Raw genomic sequence first — 18,616 nt, forward strand, 5'->3', positions numbered from 1 at the left:
TGCAACGCAAAAATATTTAGTAGTGTGTAAGTTGTAACTTAGTGCCCATTTACATCGAAACTAGGCTACGTTGTAACTTGCGCACAGCTGGTGCAACCGGCCCCTGATCTGTTTTACCCCAGTGCAGCTCAAGGATGTGCTGATCGTCTTTCTGATATTATTAATTTTCTCAGAGAAGAAGGAAGCAAACTCACAGCATTTGCTGTCTGAGAGCATTTCACTGGGAATCTGACTTGGGGGGTTTGTTAATCTCTCTACAGTAGCAAAAAGAGTGCGGGTGTTGTTTAAGTTTCTGTTTATAATATTTGAGAAGAAGGTCTGTCTAGCTTTGCCTAGTTCCACATTGAAAGCATGAAGGTTATCTTTATAGATGTTATAGTGGATTTCAAGTTGTCTTTCACCACATGTGCTCAGCTTTTCTGCATTGTCTTTTCATATTTTGCACTGCTGTTGAGTTTCTCCACGGTGCTTTTTGTCTGCCACTCTTCTTCCTGACTTTCACAGGAGCAATGTTATCAATAACATTCTGTACTTTTGAGTTAAAAGAAGCAAGGAGAAAATCAACAGAGTCTGCAGATATGCTTGGTGTTAAAGATATAGCCTTCATAAACAGTGCACTAGTATTCTCATTTAAGCATTGCTTTTTGACCGAGTATAATAACGTGGATCGAAGAGTACTGTTTCGTATACTTAAACTCTAACACAGTGGTCTCAAACTCAATTCCTGGAGGGCCACAGCTCTGCACCATTTAGCTACAGCCAGCTCCAACTCACACCTGCTTGGAAGTTTCTAGTAATCCTGAAGACCTTGATCAGCTGGATCAGGTGTGTTTGAGCAAAACTGTGCAGAGCTGTGGCCCTCCAGGAATTGAGTTTGAGAACACTGCTCTAACATCACACACACACCTATGAATCAATGTGCCAGTAACATAGAGCAAAGTTTTGAGAATATGTGAAACCCATTCAATAATTCAGTCATAATGCAGAAAAAGATCACAGCAGTGAAGGAGCGACACTATAAAACATCAACGCTGTGAAATAAACACATCCATTCACACACACACACACACACACACACACACACACACACACACCTATGAACTGCTGACAGAGCAAAGTTTTGAAGGTATGTAAAATCAATTCAATAATTTAGTAATAATGTGTGACACTAAAACATCAAGGGTGCAAAACAGACACTGGAAATGAATGGGAAATCTGCAATGAACAGCGATGAGAAGCTTGGGTTTGTCAGTGCACTTGGAAACTCAGGCTTGTTTCTTCACACGTTCCAATCATTCTTATTTTTTCTTATTATTTTTTTGTTGTTTTGCAGGAGCTCTGTGACGAGCATAAGTAGTAAAAAAAAAGAAATACAGAAAAATCCAGTTTGCAAGAGACTTTGCATTATTTTTGATTACGGTTCCTTGCCTTTGTTACAGTTCACTGACATTTTACAAAAAATAGTCATGAAAAATGTTTACATAAAGTGTTATGACTGAATGAATTGCATTTTTTTATATAATTATTATTAAATTCTGAATAAAAAAAAAATTGGCAACAAAATGCTTCCTTGTGTTCTCTTTCTAACACAATGTTCAGGTTTGACTGGAATCAACTAATCAACAAACTAACACTTCAAATCACTATTTCTAACAAAAAAAAAAAAAAATATATATATATATATATAAAATTTGACAAAAAGTATACTTATATATATTCAAATCTTCCACCTAATAAAAATATGTAATTATGTCTAAAAACAACTAGGCAATTCACAATCTGCTTTATAGTGAGCTATACAGGCAACTAGTGGTTACATCATGATATTACATGCTTTCTTTCTATACTCTCAACAGATGGTGCTAATCTGCCTTCAAAAAATTGGATTTTAAAGGACTGGTTAAAGTCCTTTTTAAAAGGTGCCCAAGAACATGTTTTCAAAAGATGTAATATAAGTCTTAGGTGTCCCCTGGATGTTTCTGTGAAGTTTCAGCTCAAAATACCCCATAGTTTTTTTTTTTTTTTTTAATTAATTAATTTAACTGCCTATTTTGGGGCATCGCGCTTGCCTTAAACAGCATAAACAAAGTTTACACAGCTAATATAACCCTCAAAATGGATCTTTACAAAGTGTTTGTCATGCAACATGTCTAATCGTGTAAGTAGAGTATTTAATTGGATGTTTACATTTGATTCTGAATGAGTTTGAGGCTGTGATCCGTGGCTAACGGCTAATGCTACACTGTTGGAGAGATTTATAAAGAATGAAGTTGTGTTTATGAATTATACAGACCAGAGATGGGCACTCGAGTTAGAGACTCGGACTCGAGTCGCACTCGAGTCGCATTTTAACAGACTTCAGACTCGGACTCGGACTCGACCTGAAATGACTTCAGACTTGACTCGACTCGGCACAAAAGACTCGGAATATTTTAAAAACGACTCAAGTCTTTTACTCTTAACTACTGATATAATAAAGAAAGAATTTGTGTTGTGTTTAAATGGTTTTATAATATCTGCGTCACATATATTTCCTTGCGTGTCGTGGTAGATCGGACTCTTGTCATAGAATTTGATTACGTATGTCCGTGCACATAAACTCCGAAATGTCATAATAAGAGTCCCATGCATCATGATGGAAGCCACCGTGCCATATGTTCTTTCGTTTGGGTTTATTATCACGTGAGATCAGCTAGACGCACAGAATGTGGAAAAACAATTAAAGACACCGGAACAACATCATCAAATTTTATGAGACATCGCATCCACAAAGGTTAGTCACATTAACTCACACAACTAACTTTTATACAGTGGTGTAGCTGCATGGCTTATTTGAATTGCCAGCCAGTTAAAATATGAACAAAAAAAATCTAGACTTTAAACCTAGCACTACGTTTTTATCAATCTTCGTATTATTTGCAGCTTTTCTATTTCTTAATGTGTGTCCACAAGAGAGATAGAAAGAGATGTTAATCCATTTATTACTTAAAGCTCATATTTTAACGTATCACAGTCAGCATGTGTTTTATATTGACATTCTTAAACATTCCGAAGTTTGATATTCTCTGATAATGACTGTCGTCAATAACAACGAAGCTGTATAACAAACCGTGACTCACTGGCGCCCTCTTGTGTCCGTTTAGCGACTGTATTAAAAATGACTACTCGTGTTGCCAGGACAACTGCTTTGTACATTGTAATGGATTATAAAGCAAAAAAATGGATGTACATTATCCCTTACATCATAGGACCTTAATTTCAAATAAAACAGATTATAGAAAGATCATATAATTTTTCTATATAATACAACTAGGATAAACTAGGATTTGATTATGAGAATTTTTTTTTTTTTTTTTTTTTTTTAATGACTCGAGACTCGACTCGGACTCGTGACAAATGACTCCAGACTTGACTCAGACTCCAGTGATAAAGACTTCAGACTTGACTCGGACTCCAGATAAAAGACTCGTGAACATCTCTGATACAGACTGCAAGTGTTTAAAAAAATGAAAATAACGACAGTCTTGTCTCCGTGAATACAGTAAAAAACGATGGTAACTTTAACCACATTTAACAGTACATTAGCAACATGCTAACTAAACATTTATAAAGACAATTTACAAATATCACTAAAAATATCATGTAATCATGGATCATGTCAGTTATTATTGCTCCATCTGCCATTTTTCGCTATTGTTTTTGCTTGCTTACCTAGTCTGATGATTTGGCTGTGCTGCTCCAGACGTTACTGCCTGCCTTGTCTAATGCCTTTCATAATGTTGGGAACATGAGCTGGCATATGCAAATTATACGTAAAAGTCGGTGTTATGTTGAGATAAAAAGGAGGAAACAGTGGAGTTTGAAACTCACTGTATGTCATTTCCATACTGAACTCTTGTTCTCTGAACTATGCCGAGGTAAATTCAATTTTTGAATCTAGGGCACCTTTAACCTGAAATACTGCATAAATAAAAATATATATATTTTCTATGGGGAATATGGATATTAATTACTACATAAATATTAATTATTACCACAAAACCCTCTCAAAATGCAAAAAGAAAAAATATTATTAAACAAAAATGAATTAGAATGATTTTACTGAAAAAATAAGGTTACGTTACAGGTGTCTGGTCACTTTTGACCGTGAGGACGATGAGTGTGATTCACAAATAAGGAGCACCAGAGGTTCAATTATTATGTGATCTTCTTCAATGCTTTCAGAATCTTTACTTTTTTTAAATAATTTTGTTTCTGTATTTTTAAAATGAACATATTTTAATAACAGTATGTTTATTGAACAAAAATGAATTCTTTTATTTATCAAAATAAAAACAGAAAATAGTACAAACTTTGCTAAAGTGACTGTTTTAAACAAGTATTAAATTAGACATTATTAAAAAACATTATTTTAGCTAAAGTGTTTGTATCATTACTGTGTGTCTTCTGCCTCATGCTGGTTTTGCTCCGTGTGTCTGTGGGGTAAAAGACCCTCTCACCACCTCATACAGATTTTAAACAAAATAAAGCACTTTTAATCTTAATAAACACCTAGCAGCTCCACACAATGTTGTAAGAACTAAATTAAGCAGTAAGTAGATGACGTGAAACTAACTTACTACCTGTAATGATTGTTAGATGTGATCTGATAGGAACTATTTTACACCAAAGAAAGACTCTGTGATTTATAAACACAGGATGAGATCAGCGAATCACACAATCATGATGATTATGACATCATCACATAACACATTCAGAGGTACTGCATCATTCACACATCAGAAATGGTGACAATCAAAAGCTTAATGCTGCAATGCATGCTGGGTGCCAGCATACAAAACTCCCAGCATGCACTGCGGCATGAAGCTTTTGATTGTCATTGTTGAGATTCATGCGCTGATTCTCAATGCCTGTGTCTGAATGATGCTGTAGTTCAAAACTTTTAAAACTAGAGATCATCAGATTCTGTTCTGAAGCTCAGTCTTTGTCAGATTTCAGTCAATCACAGAAACTTTGACTTTTTGTTTTTAAAATTAGATCCATAAATGCTGCTAATCAAGAGTTTAAGTGTTCATCATTTTCATGTATTTTAGTGAACACATGATCATTTAAGCTGAAACAAACAATTATTCATTTATGAATTCACTGAAACTGTGTAGAATTAGGTTCAGTTTCTAGAAAAATATATATAATTATGTGAAATTTAGCAAATTGACAAACTTCACTAAAAATAATCAAGTCATTATCCTACAATGGTCTAAAAAATTGTTCTTATAGTGTAAAGTGCTTTTTAAACTTCATCTAAACTCTAATTAAATAAATTTGTTTTTTATTGATCTGTTGATATGAAATATGAGAGTGTGAGTGTTGCTGTAGTGCTGATATCAGTCATGTGATCATCACGGCCCAATCACAGCCACCGTACTGATATTCAGATCAACAGCACTCTTACTCATGTGATCTGGATTAAATATTGGAAACATGATGAAAGCAGAAAGATCCAGACCTACAGGAGTAACGATTACTGACTATTGACCGGTAAGATCCTCAGAGAGTCATAACACCAGAAGAATGGAAAGAGTGTGCGAGTGAAGGTGTGTGTGAATGTGTGTAGATGTGTGTTAGTTACAGGATCAGAGAATGACACCGTTCCTCTGTCATAGTCCAGATTCACTCTCACACGATCAAGCTTCTGATTGACACGAAAACCAGAAATTAAATACAGTCCAAACGGATCATACCACACACACCAGACATCAGTGTTGAAGAAAACACATCCCTTCCTCTGGTTTGATGCTGTAGTTACTCCAAGAGTCCAGCGTTGACTCTCTTTAACCTCCACATCCCAGCAGTGTGTTCCTGAGTTAAAACCCTCTGATCCCAGAACACATTGATAACAGTCAAATCTCTCTGGATTATCAGGAAGAGGTTGATCGATCCTGCTGTTTCTCACACTGGTCAGATCATCAGACAGGACGAGCCATGGATCTGCAGTGTTTGGATCCAGAATCACAGGAGCTGATGAGACACAATCAACAGATGCTTTTATTGTTCATATAATGATCAAGAGTGAACCAACACAGATTATTATGAATTATGACACTGTTGATCAAACACATGTTCCTCTGATCACTGTCAGTGCTGTTATTAGTTTCACACTCATTTTATCATCAACTACAAACATTAAATGTGTGATTCAGACATTTGTGTCCATCAATTAAAATCACAATAAATCAATGAGATCTGCTGAGATTTCTGCTGTAGATGAAAAACTGTAAGTGTGTGTCTGATATTCAGCAGCATCTGATCATCTTCATGTTATCGGCTCTTATAGTCTGTGTTGATTTAAATCAGTTTATTCTCACTGTCTGTTGAGTTTCACTCACTGATTATGTTGGATTGAGAAATTATTGGTGGAGTGTGTCATTTTTTTTTTCTTTCTTTCTTTCTTTCTTTCTTTCTGCAGTCAGACTCACTGTTTTGGACGATGTCCTGCATCTTCTTCCAGACTCTGAACGGCAGGTTGCCCAAGTAACGCGGCACATGAATCAAAGCTCCAGAAGCCATCTGTGGATCCGGCTGTGAGCTCTGGACTCTGGAAGAACATTCAGGAGTCAGAACTGCAGTGGCTTTGGATCAGAACCAGAGAGACAAGAGACAGGAGCAGATCACTCACCTTTCCTTTGAGACTGGAAACTCCTGCAGAACAAACACACCATTTATCATCAAGAACTCAATCAATGAACCAATGATCAAACCAATGATCTGAAATCAGACCTTCAGAAAGCAGACGTCATTGGCTTTCATCATCTCCTCCATGTCTTTGATTGTGTGTGAAAGAGCTGAGATGTGTCTGTTCATCTCCTCCAGCTTCTCCTTCATCATCTGCTTCTTCTTCTCCTCTTCCTCCCTCAGTGCAGTGATTGTAGCTTCTTCTTCATCTCTGAGAAACTGATGAAGCTTCTCAAACTGCTGTTTAATCTGACGCTCTGTGTGCTCAGCTTGAGACTGAAATCAAATCACATTCACTTCAATCATCTCAATCGACACACATCAACACTTCACATCATTCATATCAGAGATAAAATCGATACCGACATATAACAGATCCAGAAGCAGATCGCTGCTCGTCATTTACAGAAATAATAAACTGGAATCCATTATATTAAATATATCAGATCATAACTGTATATAGTGATCCTACAGCTGTAATGAAAATGACTCTCGATTCTGTTTCCTCACCTTGATGTGTTGAACTGTTTTCTCAAACTCTCCTTTCATTTTTTCATTGTGTTGAAGTTTCTCTTGTAAGGACTTCAGTGCTGTATTGAGCTCCTCCTAGAATTGAACAAAAACACATAAAACACCAGATTACAGTGAAGAGAAGAAGAGAATACAGTGATATGATCATATAATGCTGTGAAAAAGTATTTGCCCTCATCCTGATTTCTTCTGTTTTTGTGAACATCTGATACTAAATTGATTCAGAAATTAAAATAAAGGCAGCCTGAGAAAACACAAAGTACAGTTTGTAAAAGACAAAGTCATTTATTAAAGCAAAACAAAAAGGTTATCTAATATTATCTGTACCTGCGTGAAAATGTATAAATGTATTAGCAGAAGTTATTGCTGATAAAGGGGGGTCGATTCTCAATACCGGCAGGAAATGATTGAGGTGCCCTTGGGCCTTATATAATTATAAAATGTTGCATTAAAACGGACCTACATTTGATCTTACGATCATTTCTCAGATGTGCGTACATGTGATTCATAGAATAAACGTACACTCAGAAAACGAGCATTCGCCTCTCTTTCAGATGTGAAATCTATAAATCGCAAATGATCTTGAACTTGTGCGCAGCTGAATGGTTTCAGTTCTCCGCCTTGTATAAGACGTATAAGTAATGTCATTTACATTTAAAAAAATCACCAGTCATCATCCAAATCCTTTAATTTAGAATGGCGAGCTGCAAAAATAGCTTAGATTTCCAAAAACCTGCAGTAATCTGACAAGGAAAAGTGTCTGTTCAGACCCTGATGTGGCACTAAGCACTTTTCCACGTCAAAGATGAATTTATAAATATGAGCGTTGGCGTGGATTTATGCGTATGCACATTCTAAGATCAAATCTGTACGTACGCACGCTTTATAAATGAGGCCCCTTGAGCAAGACATTAAACCCCCAATCACTCCCCGTGTGCCACAGTGAATTGGTTGTAGTGTGTGTGTTCACTACTCACTACTCTCCTACTCCCTACTTGGTCCTCATGTCACTTTCAATTACATGTGAAACAAGAGACATTTGTCTTACCTTATATGATGAAACCACTTCACTGATGGGTCTGAATGTGTGATTGAAGTGTTTCTGTGAATTAGTACACACTAAACACACAGGCTGTTTGTCCTCCAGACAGAAGAGTTTGAGTTTCTCACTGTGTAAACTGCAGATCTCCTCAGATCCTGATGAACGCGTCTCATTTCTCTCCTTCAGGAACGACTCACATGAGTTTTTTAACACAAGATTAAAAGGAGGACGATCTTTTGAGGATCTTCTCCTGCAGACAGGACACTCCTGAGTTTTCTTAGTTCTCCAGAACTGTTGAAGACACTCTTTACAGACACTGTGACTACATGATAAAATAACAGGAGTCTTGAAGATTTCACAGCACACGGGACAAGAAAGATCTTCATTTAGTGAAGCCATTTTCACTGTTTGAGCTCCAGCAATATGAACTTTACTTTCACGTTCTGAACGACGGTTTTAAAAATGAATCACCTTGAGAATCACAACGATCTGCTGTCTGTTCAGAAACAAATGTCTCAAAAATCCTTCTTGAAAGTGTTTCTCTTCATTCTCCACTGATCGCTGATTATTTATTGCTTTTGTCAAGAGAGAAGAGAGTCAGACTTGGGTAAAGTTGGTTTTATATTCGCACATTCGCACATCCGTATTCAATAGTCTTGTTAATCACACTACATTGGACATTCAGTGGATATTCACAAGTAAATATGCCATTAAAACAATACTTGCCTATTTTGATCGACTGTGAAAAATGTTGTAAGTTGACAATCGTTGGTTGTCAATATCAGGTCGCAGCTTAAAATCGCAAACATTAATTTATTGCACATTTATTGGAAAGTCTGAACTGATCAGAAGTCTGAATATGCAAATATAAAACCAACTTTACCCAAGTGAGAGTCAGTATGACAGAAAAGAGAAATAATAAATCAGTCTCTTCCTGGTAAGTGTTGGAAGAGGGTGGAGTTTATGATGATGTGTGGTTCACAGAACAAGATCAGGAATTCTTCAGGGTAAAGTTTGAAGTTACAAAACTTGCATTAAAACTTTAGTATAATGCTGAAACCAATGCCATTAACAGCACTCACCGAAATAACCTTTGTGGGATGGTTTTTGTTCTTCGTTTGCAACAAAAATAACATCCTAGAAAGCAAATCCTGTTCGGATATAAAGTTTTGTTTGAAGAGAAGACCATCCATTACATTGAATGAGGAGTTATTTCAAACATGAAAATACTTAAGTGTAGAAGTTTTTTACCTCAGTTGTGGGGTTTTCTTATTTTAAAATATTAAAACACATTCACTATTATTTGTATGTCAAAAATGCCTCGTAACATTTAGTTCAATAAAAAATGGTGAAATTTGATAAAAGAATAAGATAGACTGAGTAGTTTGCATCACTGGAAAACCGACTGTTGGTTGCTTAACATTTCTTTCTTAAAACAGTTGTCAAATATTAAATGTTTAGATAGAATAATAGATGTTTAGATCTTGCAATGGTTATGACCATGGATAGTGATGAAACAAAAGGAATTTAAAAATGTATTTTTAAATAGATCTATATTATTCATCAATACATCTTGTTTTGCAGTCATGGTATCTAGTTCAAAACTGATGCTTTGGTTGTATCACGTGATACATAATGTAAAAAATATGAATTGAAGTATTTTTATACCTAAACTCTGGAACAATCTTCCTAACATTGTTCGGGAAGCAGACACACTCTGTCAGTTTAAATTTAGACTAAAAACACATCTCTTTATCCTGGCATACACATAACACATTATCAATTTATATTTTCAAATCCGTTAAAGGATTATTAGGCTGCATAAATTAGGTCAGCAGGAACCGGGAACACTTCCTATAACACCAGATGTACTCGATACATCAGAAGAAAAATGGCATCTACGCTAATATTAGTCTCTCTGTTTATCCCGAGGTTTACCGTCGTCAACCGGATCCGGGCCGTATCCAGATGAGATTGAGGGCCTTGACACGACCACAACGCAGCCCTGAAGTATCAGCAGAGATTGAGTCAACTAGATCATCCACTGTGAAGACATCATCAACACGACAGCCAGTGGCACAGATCCTCAACAAACCGTCCATACCGGCGTGATGAATACGATCCTCAACTGGATTGAACTGAAATAAATACTTTGAATGTTGCGATCCTATCGGACTTATGATAGCTGCCTGAATCGTAATAAAGCACTGTTCGCCAGAGGAGAACTGGCCCCCCGACTAAGCCTGGTTTCTCCCAAGGATTTTTTCTCCATTTTAACACCTGTTTGCCACCTGATGTCACCTGTTGGAGTTTGGGTTCCTTGCCGCTCTTGCCTTAACTTGCTTGGTTGGGGACACTTGACATTTGACTTGACATTTGATATTTAACGGTGTTTTGAATCTGCCTGCATTGACACTATTCTTTAAGAGCTGCTGTGCAGCCAAAATTATATACCAGTTATCACTGTAAAGCTGCTTTGACACAATCTGCATTGTAAAAAGTGCTATATAAATAAAGGTGACTTGACTTGACTTTTATGGTTGATGTTACTATTTCTTATGGTATGATTGCCATGTCATGAGCCAGGTTTGATTTCCTCCTTATTTCCTCTTTTCCCTCTGTCTTCATTGCCTATTGCCTGTCATTACTATCAGTGCTCACGCTGAGTTGCCTTCACACCTGTTTCACTTCTTCTCTGATTTTCTTTGCTATTTTTCCCTGCTGTTTTCTCGTTTCTTTGTCAGATGATTAATTTCCATACTGTGGCGTTATCTCTCTGCTCAAATCCAGTTATCCTTAATGTTCGTTTGTGTGTCCATCCTCGTCTTAGTCCCAGCAGCCATCTTGAAATCAGACCTTCTGAGCCCTCTGTACCTCAACCCTGGTTTCTGCCAGCTGCCAGGCATTGAGCATTCCTTCTACAACCTGTGGAGCTTCCAGAACCAAGACGAGCTACTGAGCACTCTGAGTCATCGCCAGATTTGCTTCTCAATTTGTTTTGTCTGATAACCAGCTGCAAGCCTCTAAGAGGATGACGCTTGGCAGTCTGCCTATGGTGAACGTTATCTGAACTATAAATAAATTCTGGTTGATCTGTCAGAATTTGGCATCCGTTTATTCCGTTGTCAGATGGTAGGGAATTATGTTGGGCAGACACGAGCAAGAGCTCTCCGCAGCCAGGCACGCAGTAGAGAGTCTCGCTGCTCAGGTAACGGTTATTCGGGTGAGCCCACCGAATGCAGAGCGTTTCTAACCCAGTTTGAGGTTGTCTTTTCCCTGCAGCCTTCAACGTATGCTGCTGACCATGCCAGGGTTGCTTTTGCCATATCTCTATTGTCTGGAAGGGTGCGTTACTGGGCTAAGGCTGTCTGGGAAGCAGAGGCTGCCTGTTGTCAGAGTTTCATCGCGTTTAAGGAGGAGATGATCAAGGTATTCGATCGATCCGTCTTTGGACGTGAGGCTTCTCGTCTGCTTGCTGTGCTGCGCTAGGGGAAACGTTCCGTTCATGACTATGCCATTGAATTCTGCACCCTTTCTGCGACTTGTGAGTGGAATGAACTGGCCCTGACTGCTCATTTCCTGGAAGGATTGAACCCCGATCTCAAGGATGAGATCTATGCGTGTGAAGTCCCTGCTGCATTTGATCAGCTGGTGGAATTAGCTATCAGACTGGACAAGCGATCTGACCTGCAGCGCCGTGCCCATGATATGCCATCTATACCACCCACTCCTCCTCCTGCTGCTGAGATACCGTTCGAAGCTGCACAGTTTCCTGAACCCATGCAGGTGGCAGAAATTCAGACTGCTCCTGCCGAATGCCGACGGCGTGTTTTGCACAGGCCATGCACGTACTGTGGCCATTTAGGCCCATTATAAGGAAGCGCTCGTCAGTATATCGGGGAGTACTGTCGAGCGCATCATCGCTTCTCCCTCCGGCAAAGATCCACACCACTTTCCCTGTCACCCTCCGCTGGTCTGGTTCTGCTGCTTCCTCTTTGGCTTTCATTGATTCTGGATCGGAGGCTAACTTCATGGATGAAGCTTGGCCCTTGAGAGAGACATTCCCTTACGCGAGCTAGAGGATCCTACTCCTGTGTTCGCACTAGATGGCAGCAAGCTGCCAAGGATTCGTCGAGCCACTGTACCGATGTACTTGTCATGTTCAATGCCTTGTGTCTGCTGTTCCTGCCGTTTCTTCTGTTTCTTTGTTCCAGGAGGAGCCCGGTGATTTGTCTGGAGTGCTGGAGGAGTACCGTGATCTGCGGGCTGTGTTCAGTCGTTCCCGGGCTGCTTCTCTTCCTCTCCATCACCCATACTATTGTAGTATCGAGTTACTTCCCTGTACTACCCCTCCTCGTGGCCGGCTGTATTCTTTATCCGAGCGCAAGGCTCATGAGAAATATCTCGAGAGTCTTGCTGCTGGAACTATTATTCCTTCCTCCTCGAGAACCTCCTCTTCGTTAAGGCTGAGAAGTGTACTTTTCACGTCCAGTCAGTAATGTTTCTTGGCTCGGTTGTGTCAGCAGAAGGCATTAGCATGGACCCTGCCAAGGTATGTGCGATCATCGAATGGCCCATTCCTGACTCCCGAACTGCACTCCAACGATTTTTGGGGTTTGCAAATTTTTACCCTCAGTTCATCTCTAATTTCAGTCTAGTTGCAGCTCCTTTGACTGCCCTCACCTCGTCTAAGACTCGTTTTGTTTGCAACTCGCAATTTGCATTTGATAAACTCAAGGAGCTGTTCACCACAGCTCCCATACTAATAACACCTGATCCCGAGAGACAATTCATCGTCGAGGTTGATGCCTCCGATGTGGCTGTAGGAGCTGTGCTTTCTCAGTGCTCGCCGCTTGATGAAAAGGTTCATCCATGCGCTTATTTTTCCCACCGACTCTCGCCGGCCGAGCGCAACTACGATATTGGCAACCGCAAACTCCTTGCCGTTCGGTTGGCCCTAGGTGACTGGTGTCACTGGTTAGAGGGTTCCTCTGTTCCATTCATAGTATGGACGGATCACAGGAACCTTAAATATATCCGTTCAGCAAAGAGACTAAATGCTCGCCAAGCTCGTTGGGCACTTTTCTTTGGACGTTTTGATTTTATTATTTCTTTTCGGTCCGGCATTAAGAACACAAAGCCTGACGGCCTCTCTTGCCAGTTCGGTACCTTGGAGAGCGCCTCCACCACAGAGACTGTCTTACCAGATGGTTGTGTGGTTGGGGCGTTATCTGGGGAATACAGAGGCAGGTAAAGGTGGTGCTGTCCAATGTGTCTGTTCCTCGACAATGTCCCCGGGATCTGTTATTTGTTCCCAAGTCTGTTAGTCCTGCTGTTCTTCACTGGGGGCATTCTTCCAAATTAGTCGTTCATCCTGGGGTAAAAGGTACTCTCGTGGCCATTAGCCAGCAATTTTGGTGGCCCACGAAGGCTCCTGATGTGCACCAGTTTGTTGCCTCTTGTGCAATTTGCGCTCAGACAAAGTCGAGTAGTTCTCCTCCCGCTGGTGTACTTAGGCCACTTCCGATTCCGTGTCGTCCATGGTCCCATATCGCTATGGATTTTGTGACAGGGCTTCCGTCGTCTGCCAATAATACTGTCATTCTGACTATTGTTGACCATTTTTCAAAGGCCGCCCACTTTGTTCCGCTCTGTAAACTTCCCTCCGCTAAGGAGACGGCTCAGATAATTATTGAACACGTCTTCCAACTGCATGGCCTGTCTTGTGATATTGTGTCTGACAGGGATCCCCAATTTGCGTCTCAGTTTTGGAGGGAGTTCTGCCGGCAGATTGGCGCTTCGGCCAGTTTGTCGTCAGGGTTCCATCCTCAAACTAATGGTCAAGCCGAACGCACCAATCAGATTCTGGGTTGAATGCTCCGCACTTTGGTCTTTCGCAATCCCTCATCTTGGAGTGAGCAATTGCCGTGGGTCGAGTACGCCCATAATTTGCTTCCCTCGTCAGCCACAGGGTTATCAACTTTTCAGTGTTGTCTCGGGTACCAGCCACCTCTGTTCTCCTCCCAAGAGACAAAGGCATCTGTTCCCTCGGTCCAAGCGTTTATACAATGTTGCCAGCAAACCTGGAGGACAGTGAGAGCTGTGCTGTGCCAGAACAGGGAGAGCACATGTCGCACCGCCAGTCGTCGTCATGTCAAAGCGCCCAGATATGTTTGCGGTCAGAAAGTGTGGCTTTCCACTCATGATTTACCCCTGCAGTGTGCTTCTTGTAAATTGGCACCGCGCTTCATCTGCCCTTTTCCCATTGTCCAGGTTCTTAGTCCTGCAGCTGTCAAACTCAAATTACCTCCCAACTTGCGACGCATCCACCCTGTTTTCCACGTATCATGCATTAAGCTGGTTATTCACGCTCCCACCTGACCCACCCATTATCCTGTTCTTGTCCAGGGTTCTCCTGTTTACAGGGTTAGGAGACTGCTGGACGTTCACCGCCGGGGGCGTGGTCATCAGTATTTAGTCGATTGGGAGGGTTACGGTCCTGAGGAGAGGAGCTGGTTTCCAGCCCGGGACGTCCTGGACCGCTCGCTCATCGAGGACTTCCTTTGCTCTTGCCATTCTTCCTCCTCGGGAGCACCAGGGGGCGCTCCTCTGGGGAGGTGTACTGTCATGAACCGGGTTTGTTTTTCTCCTTATTTCCTTTTTTTCCTCTGTCTTCATTGCCTCTGCTTCTTCTCTCTGCTCGCATCCAGATATCCTTAACGTTTTTTGTGTGTCCATCCTCGTCTTAGTCCCAGCAGCCGTCTTGAAATCCGACCTTCTGAGCCCTCTGTACTTGAAGCCTGGTTTCTGCCAGCTGCCAGGCATTGAGCATTCCTTCTACAACCTGTGGCACTTCCAGAACCGAGACCGAGCTACAGAGCACTGCGAGCCAGATTTGCTTCTCAATTTGTTTTGTCTGATAACCAGCTGCAAGCGTCTAAGAGGACGACACTTGGCAGTCTGCCTATGTTGAACATTATCTGAACTATGAATAAATTCTGGTTGATCTGCTCTTTCACTTCTGGGTCATCTGCTTCACATAACATGCCAATTGGGCACTGACTCATGCATAGTCATTCAGGGGTCCTTGCAGGGGAGCGTTTGCGAACGCGGGCAAGGAACGTATACTGACAAGAAGTGAAACTCAATAGAACATTCCATCAAAGCCACTGGAAGACAAGCCCAAGTAATGCTCGCTGCAGAGCATAATGACCTCCAGCTCCACCTCTCTGGAGCTCAAGGGTGGAGCTTAACCTGTTGAATGGGTGGAGAGATAGGGTTATGGGTAGGGTTAGGGTGTGGTTGGGGGATGCAGCTCCACCCACCATGCCCAAAGTAGGTCAAGAGAGGGGGAGCTGGAGGTTATGGCTCTGCAGCAAGTAGCCTCCCAGCAAGCCTGAAACCTTTAGCCAAAAAAGCGTAACAGCTAATGCTAACGCTCCGGCTCTGGCGGTACACAGGGAAGGAGTTTTGAATGGCGGGCCCTGATGTCACTGCCATTACACAATAGGCTGAGAGGTGCCGCACATGATTAAGTTAGCCGTTACGCTTTATCCAATGGTAAGAGATACAGACCCTCTTATCTCCCTATAATATACAATCTCTGGTTCCATTGCAACACCAGCACCCAGCAGCAGCCCTGTGCTTCCGCCATTTTGGGGTGAAAGCGACTCACAGTCCACTAGTTTCTATGGCAATATCAGCTGCTTTGTTAAAGGAACATTCCAGCTTTTTTTGAAAATAGGCTCATTTCCAACTCCCCTAGAGTTAAACAGTTGAGTTTTACTGTTTTCTAATCCATTCAGCCGATCTCCAGGTCTGGCAGTACCACTTTTAGCATAGCTTAGCATAGTTCATTGAATCTGATTAGACCGTTAGCATCTCCCTCAAAAATGACCAAAGAGTTTTGATATTTTTCATATTTAAAACTTGACTCTTCTGTAGTTACATTGTGTATTAAGACCGATGGAAAATGAAAATTTGCAATTTTCTAGGCCGATATGGCTAAGAACTATCCTCTCGTTCTGGCGTAATGATCAAGGAACTTTGCTGCCATAACATGGGTGCAGCAGGCGCAATGATATTCACTCTGAAGCCGGCAACGCATACATCCATTTGTCGGGAACACATCAAAATAAAAGCTCAATGGTTTAAAGTCATTGTGAAATGGAAGTTGCTCTAGTCTTTTCTTCCCTATTTCATGGTGACTTTAACTTTGAAAATGAAGATATTATAGGGTTAGTTCACCCAAAAATGAAAATCATCCCATGATATACTCACCCTCAAGCCATCCTAGGTGTATATGACTATCTTCTTTCAGACAAACTCGTGGGGTAATTTTCATTTTTGGGTGAACTATCCCTTTAAGATGTAAATATCCCTATTGTAGTTTTACATGAATACTATACGATTTCTTATTTTACAGTACAATAATTACAATATTACAATATTTTATTTTGTTTAATATATTATTTAATAAAAAAAATCACAATTATTATTTAATATAGAATAGTTCAAAAGAAGTGGGAATGTGCCCTATGCAAACTCAAGTGGAGGGATTTTTTTTTTCTCAAACTAGCCTTAAACAAAAAATATGTGTAGCCATGAGGCAACAATGATTCATTCTTTCCAAACATAGCTATTCAAGTCATCTGAAGAACATTCCTGTATTTCTTCATATCACAATATATATTGCAAAAAAAGTAAATATCGCAATGTCAATTTTTTTCCAATATTTTGCAGCCCTAATTGTACTTTATACCTACTGAAAACAGGTAAACGAGGACATATTTGAAGTATTTGGTGTGTGGCAGTGTGTGACATCGGGTTACGACTCCCAGTCGAAAGAGCTAGTAGATAGGACCAATAACACCATCAAGAGTGCATTGTTGAAGTATTGCAATGCTGAGCAGAATGACTGGAACCAGCACCTGAGAAGATCATGTACTGCATCGACACCTCAGCTCAGGTGTGTTATGCTGCGACAGACTCATTATTATACATTGATTAGCAGGATTTGTTCATCATTTGAGCAGCATTTTGTGTTTTCAGGGCTCTAAGAAGGTCTCTCCATTCTCTGACATCCGACATCCGCTCATTCCTGAATCTCTTAATGCAGCACAGGCAGAAATCGTCATTGACAATCCAGAGCTCGGCACCGAAACAATGATTGTTGAGGTGTTGCCGGTTCATGCTAACGTAAGTCACTTGTGTTTGGGTAGTTGTGAGGTTCAGCACTTTTTTAAAATCTTTATATGGGGAAAGATGTATGTGCTGTAACTGGTCACCATTTCTTTTTTAGGTTTTTAACAATTTCACTGGGTATGAAAAATGAACTTTTAAAAGTACAAATATTCCTTTTAGTCTCTCAGTATGAGCTCATAAAAACCACACGCTAATTACAATACAGTACAATTAGAAAAATTCTTTGGTCAACAGAAGTTGGCAGAAGAAAATTATCCCAATTAAAGCCATATGATCGTCAAATGTTTACCACAAATGATCTGTAAGGTACAGTAGTTCCTTTAAGTTGAAGTAACAAGTTATAATTAGCTCCTGTGTTCTATTGTGTTAAAAATAAAAAATTAAATTATTCATTTTTAGATACACTTAATTTTAAGGTGTCCTTGTTACAGTGTAATTATACATTCAAGTACTGAGTAATATTAATTAACATGTACTTATATGGGGCTAGGATTAGGGATTGGTTTAGGCCGGGTTAGTTGCATGTAATTATGCATAATTTATAGTATTACTATAGTAACCACATGTAACACGTTACCAAATTTTGTTTCTGAGATTAATGGCATACATATCTGATTACAATTTTGTAACCATATTAATATTAATGTTCTTGTTCTTGTGTAAAAATAATGCCTTTATTGGCCATTGTATCCGTTTTCCTTAGTGCTGCAAGGAAAATTGAAAAATGAAAATTCTGGTCCGATACTAACTTTTTTTATTTTTAACATATTTTTAAAAAGAATATTAGACATTTTAAATAATTTAATGGATTTTACCTAAAATGTATTTATTAATCATTTAATCACATTTATTTAATAATCAACAAATAAAAAACATCTTCTCAGGCTTGTAAAGAGAAGCGTTTAGAAACCTGTTTTCCAACAAAAGATGATGCCAGTTGTGTTTGAGATAACTTTGTTTTGTGATCTGATGTGGCTTATCATAAGGAAGAAATAATAGTGTTTTATAGTATTTTATACAGTGATAAAAGCTGCTGTGTGTTGATTAGCATTGCATTATGAAAATACTTTATTTTTATGAAAATACCAGATATGTCTAGAAGAACAC

General features: G+C 39.8%; 1 protein-coding gene across 1 annotated transcript; it reads right to left on the reverse strand.

The window, feature by feature from the left end:
- Positions 1-4,083: 4,083 nt before the first annotated feature.
- LOC125256868 (nuclear factor 7, ovary-like) lies at positions 4,084-8,997 on the reverse strand. The gene is made up of 6 exons (XM_048173142.1): positions 8,312-8,997; positions 7,243-7,338; positions 6,778-7,008; positions 6,677-6,699; positions 6,477-6,595; positions 4,084-6,018 (listed from the first exon to the last, which is right to left on the reverse strand). The coding sequence occupies exons 1-6, from the start codon at positions 8,702-8,704 to the stop codon at positions 5,522-5,524; spliced, it is 1,359 nt and encodes a 452-aa protein (XP_048029099.1). The 5' UTR covers positions 8,705-8,997; the 3' UTR covers positions 4,084-5,521.
- Between the last annotated feature and the right edge of the window lie 9,619 nt (positions 8,998-18,616).

The sequence above is a fragment of the Megalobrama amblycephala genome, linkage group LG21 (assembly GCF_018812025.1).
Source record: "Megalobrama amblycephala isolate DHTTF-2021 linkage group LG21, ASM1881202v1, whole genome shotgun sequence".
Lineage (NCBI taxonomy): Eukaryota > Metazoa > Chordata > Actinopteri > Cypriniformes > Xenocyprididae > Megalobrama > Megalobrama amblycephala.